The sequence below is a fragment of the Egretta garzetta genome, unplaced genomic scaffold, assembly GCF_000687185.1.
Source record: "Egretta garzetta isolate BGI_Z169 unplaced genomic scaffold, ASM68718v1 scaffold425, whole genome shotgun sequence".
NCBI classification, from domain to species: Eukaryota; Metazoa; Chordata; class Aves; order Pelecaniformes; family Ardeidae; genus Egretta; species Egretta garzetta.
Window position 1 is genome coordinate 3,924,444 of NW_009259796.1, and position 4,728 is coordinate 3,929,171.

The 4,728-nt window shown below is 45.7% G+C and overlaps 1 protein-coding gene across 1 annotated transcript; it reads right to left on the reverse strand.

Moving 5' to 3' along the window:
• Positions 1–2,999: 2,999 nt before the first annotated feature.
• PIGZ (phosphatidylinositol glycan anchor biosynthesis class Z) lies at positions 3,000–4,571 on the reverse strand (the record flags this gene model as incomplete). Its single annotated transcript, XM_009639713.2, has 1 exon — positions 3,000–4,571. A coding segment is annotated over one exon (1,572 nt), but the record flags the coding sequence as incomplete, so codon positions are not given.
• Between the last annotated feature and the right edge of the window lie 157 nt (positions 4,572–4,728).

Below are 4,728 nucleotides of genomic sequence, written 5' to 3' on the forward strand. Positions count from 1 at the left end.
CACGGCCGCAGCCGTGAGCGGTTCCCGAGCCCGCGGATGAAAACGACGCGTGCTGCTGATCGGTATGATGGATTTTCATTTCAAAGCCAGTTTACACGTTCCACGGTACTCAGTAACAGGCAGAAGACAGACTCACATTAAACATCGTCCAGAATACTGTCAAGGTTGTCACTTTAAGTGCTTGATAAGAAACTTGGAATAAACACAGATTTCTCACTGGAGTTCCTTTAACACGGATGAAAACGACGCGTGCTGCTGATCGGTATGATGGATTTTCATTTCAAAGCCAGTTTACACGTTCCACGGTACTCAGTAACAGGCAGAAGACAGACTCACATTAAACATCGTCCAGAATACTGTCAAGGTTGTCACTTTAAGTGCTTGATAAGAAACTTGGAATAAACACAGATTTCTCACTGGAGTTCCTTTAACAATTTCTGGCTATACAACAGTAGTACTCTACATTTATATTGCAACTTTGGTACAAAAAGAGTTCTAAATGTCGATGATGATGGTGATGGGAAGGATAATTGCCCATTTTACAGGCGGGTAGAAGAGATTCAGTAGCTATCCTAAAAGCACACCTCAAGTCTGTGGTAGCAAGAGGGGTTTAGGGGGGGAAAAAATGACCGGTAGAGCCATCCTAACTATAAATACAGAAAAAGACGTATCTGTTGTATGTGATGCACTGGGCTGGTTTACTTAAGTTGCTGTATCTAACACCGTATGAGACTGAAGTAGTTAACCTTCCTTCACAGCATGTTTCACGATGTGGTCCAGCCGACTTGATGCTTAGCTAACTGGGGAGGATGGTTCCCGCATGTTGTATCACCCCAGGTGAAAAGAACCTTGCCAATTATCTGAGATGCAGTTTCCAGCGTTGCTGGTAAAATTAAACCTCCCACCAACAGACTTAGGTGTGCATGGATGGGAGAACTGGATCTATGGTGTAAATGATACGAGGTCTACCTGTTGAGATAAAAGCAGTGTATTTTCAGTCTGAATTAGTATTTGGAGTCTAGGTTCTCTTCCCGGCTCTATCACAGGTTACCTGTGCAGCGGTAGCGAAGTCGTCATGCCATGGGAATGGTGCTCCGTCACATCCCTGAAGAGTTTCAGGATCTACCCTGCTGAGATTGCCAGAGATCATAAATTTTATGAAAATAATTTTCAAAATTTAAAAGCAGCTGTTTAAGCAAGCTGGAAGCGGTAAGCAGGACGTGGAATACCAGCTGTGGCATGTGGCTATTGTCCCGGTGTAAGAGACCAAAAAGGAAGTTAAGTTGGAAAATACATTGGATGTCATGATGCTTTCATAACTACTTCTGCTGCTTTGTGAGTCATCAGTACACGCATACATGCACCCCCTTTCCCCCTACCTCCCCCCAAAACATGCACGTTTAATTTACAGGCCTGTCAGTAGTGAAGGATGTGGGATGAACACGTAGGGGAGACAACACAGAATGCTTCACAAGAGGGCAAGAGCTACGTTCCTTAAAAAGCGAGATTGTACGTTTGATGTGGAAGATACAGGCAAATCCTTCACATGGGGATTTTTCGTAGATACCCTTTAGAACCTGGCATCAACCTGTGCTGTCTCTGTTCAAAAACTGGCTCAGAAGACCTTCTGTAAAGCTGTGTGGATGAAGAACTGCAAAAAGCATTACTGCCTTTGTGAGCAGAAAGAATTCAAGGGTTAGATTTGTTCCATAGAGAGAGGGTTGACGTTACAATGCACGTGCCAAATTAGCATCTCCCTCCCTCCATGTTGGGATGTTTTGGATCCAAAACTTCACGCAGGCAAAAATGAAGATCGTTAGTTGTGCTATACTAATAGGCATATAGGTCAGCATCAGCTGGAGCTCAGGGTTATCTGTATCCCGCTTTAAAATCAGACTGCTCTCCAAGAGAGCCAGGATGTGATCTGTCGTTCTCACTAAGCTGATTTAATGGGGAGCGGTGACCAAAAGGAGAGGGGGGTGCAGGGGTAGCGGCTCCTCCCTGGGGTCCTCACATGCTCCCCTGCAGCAGAACTGGTGGAGCTCTAACCCTGCGCTAAGCCAGTTCGGAGATCCATCTGGTCAAACACACGCAAAGGATCAAATCCCTCCCGAGTTACCTGTTTGCTGTCTGCGCAGCTCCTCGAGCCAGCTCGCCACAGGGCCCGCTCGGCACCACCGCCGGCGCTAGAGCCACGAGAGAGTGGGGAGAGCTGCCAGCCGTGCAGCGGGAGCACGCGAGGGAGGGACTGCCCCATTGCAGTAGCTAGACAACAGACGGGCTTAATGCCATCAAAACGCAGCATTCTCAAGCTGCTGTACGGAATACGTATGTAGCATGTCTGCAAGAACGGAACTGTGGCAAGAAACGCTAAACAGGCAAAGCCTGGATTTTAGGATTTAGCACAAGTACTTACGCTGAAGCATCTTCCGTGTCCTAAATCAGATTCTGTCAGATCAACGCTGGGGATTTTTCAAGACGGCACCACCCAAGACAGTGCTGGTGCCCCATGTGGTGACTGCAATCTGGTCTTAATGACGAGGAGGCTCTGCATTTTTAAGAGCATAAAAATAAAACCTTACTGAGTCAGACCAGCTTTTGTATAGTCCTGTAACCTCTCTCCAGCAGCTGAATTAATGCCCATTATCAGTAAAACCCACCCAATCCACAAACCCTTGGTCAGAGGTTATAAGGACTTTCAAAAATAGATCTCACATGGAAGGAGCTAAGCTTGAATCACTGTTTTGGTGGGCTCTGGTTTACACAATTAACACAAGTTCATATGAAACGCACCACAGGGGCTGAGTAACTCAAATTCTAAGCAGGTTCTGCCCAGAACTGGCTATACTGGTGAGTGTCAGAGCGTGAACAAAGGGAACGAAGAGACTCGGGGTGCCGCTGCTTGTGCTGAAAGTGGGTCTGTGAAGAGGAAGGTCTTGCAGCACCTTTGGGCGGCACCCAAGTGAAGTATAAAACTAAAAACATTGTTCTCCTGAAATCTAAAGTCTCTGCTGATCTCTGTCTAGCTGAAGGATGTATAGTCCTAACTGACTTCGCCAATTTCCACTGAATAGGAAGGGTATTTGCGGCGGGTCTTCCATCGATAAGTGTGGAAATATCAAAGTCTCGTTCTTGAACGAGACACCACATTTTGTAACTGCGGCTCTGACTGTACCAGGGATTATAACATAAACGCGACAGTCGCTGCAGGTAGAATTGTTTGCTCGCTGCTGTACTGTTCGGCAGAGGGCGGCTTCTTCAGACCCAGCCATATCGATGACGTCTATATGCGTGTCTCTCTTCTTGATATTAAGCAGAGACCTAGGGGGCATGTAGGTGTGAGCAAAGAGTAGTGTGTAGTGTCTTGGGTGGTTTGAGGACTCTGGAGAATGCACGAGTTGCTCCAAGTGAAACAAGCAGGGTATCAGTCCTCCCTGGTGTAAGCACCCGAACAGCAGAGCCCCGAGAACATTGAAAATAATAATGACGTGTTTCCATTTCACAGCTCTATTCTGTGACGTGCTGAACAGGACTAACGGCAAGATGAGAGGGATGAGAAACCGTGGTTCCTGGTGACTGAATAGGGAGAGAAATGCCAAAGGAACAAAATAAAACAGCAGTAATGTTGGATTGCCCTCAGAACGCACCAATAGCCCAGATGACCCAGGGCAGTATGATTTGACCCGTATTAATTGGCAGATATATTTCTTTAACATTCTAAAGCCAGCACCGATGGCCAGAAGATGCAAGATCCCAAAGAGCATTAGTCCGTTGACTGTAAAATGTGTAACTCGTGGGTGACTTCCATGCAGTGCAAGGTTATGAGGATTGAGGTTATAGCTGAGAAAATTGAAAGGGGTTACTATCATTTTCTCATTTAATTCACCTATTACATCAAACAGGCTGCTCTTTTTAACGCTGTAGAGGTTGTCTAAGCCCATGGAGGTAAAATAGGTGGTGTCAGCTGTTACAAAAACAACGGCTGTAAAACATGCACATAGGACAAGCTTCAAAAAGTGGGTTATGATAGTTTTAATGCTCTTTTGAGAGTCAACAATTAAACCTGCCCAGTAAAGCAGGGGCATTAGAGCAAATGCCAAAAAGGTTGGCCTGTTGAAAAACCCAGCAGTCGTTACGATGCCTATGAGAGGGCTGCTTGTAGGCTCTGCTAAGCTGCCATCAGGCTTTCTTGAGGAGACCAGTACCATCAGGAGAGCAAAGAGAAGTCCTTCAAGCGCGTTGGTAAAGGTTCTTGTATAAAATACCAGAGTGACGTACGATCCAGCAAGAAGTACCAGTGCTTTCCACGGATCCGCTTCCCAGAACGGAGCTAATCGATAAACGCTATAGTCGAGTATGAAAGAAAACATTGTAAAGAGAAGGCGAGGTGATACAAGAAGGGTGTAGCTGTTGATGCAACTTGAACATATGTCCAGCTGCTGCAAAGACTTGATCACCCAGTAGGTAACTCCAGATGTCATTAATGGGAAAACAACTGTTCTGCAAGGAGAGCTGGAAAGGAACTCCCAAGGGTAGTAGACCTGTAGGTTTAAAATATCTCCTATGAAGGAAGAAAAAAAAGAAAAAAAAAAAATACATGCACACATAATATATTTTATTCAGTAATTCAGCACCGGGGATACAACTCAGCGTAAGGGGCACCACGATGCAGAGCACTCCCTCAACTTTTGTGACTAACGTTGACATTTTTAGCAGCATACCGTTAAT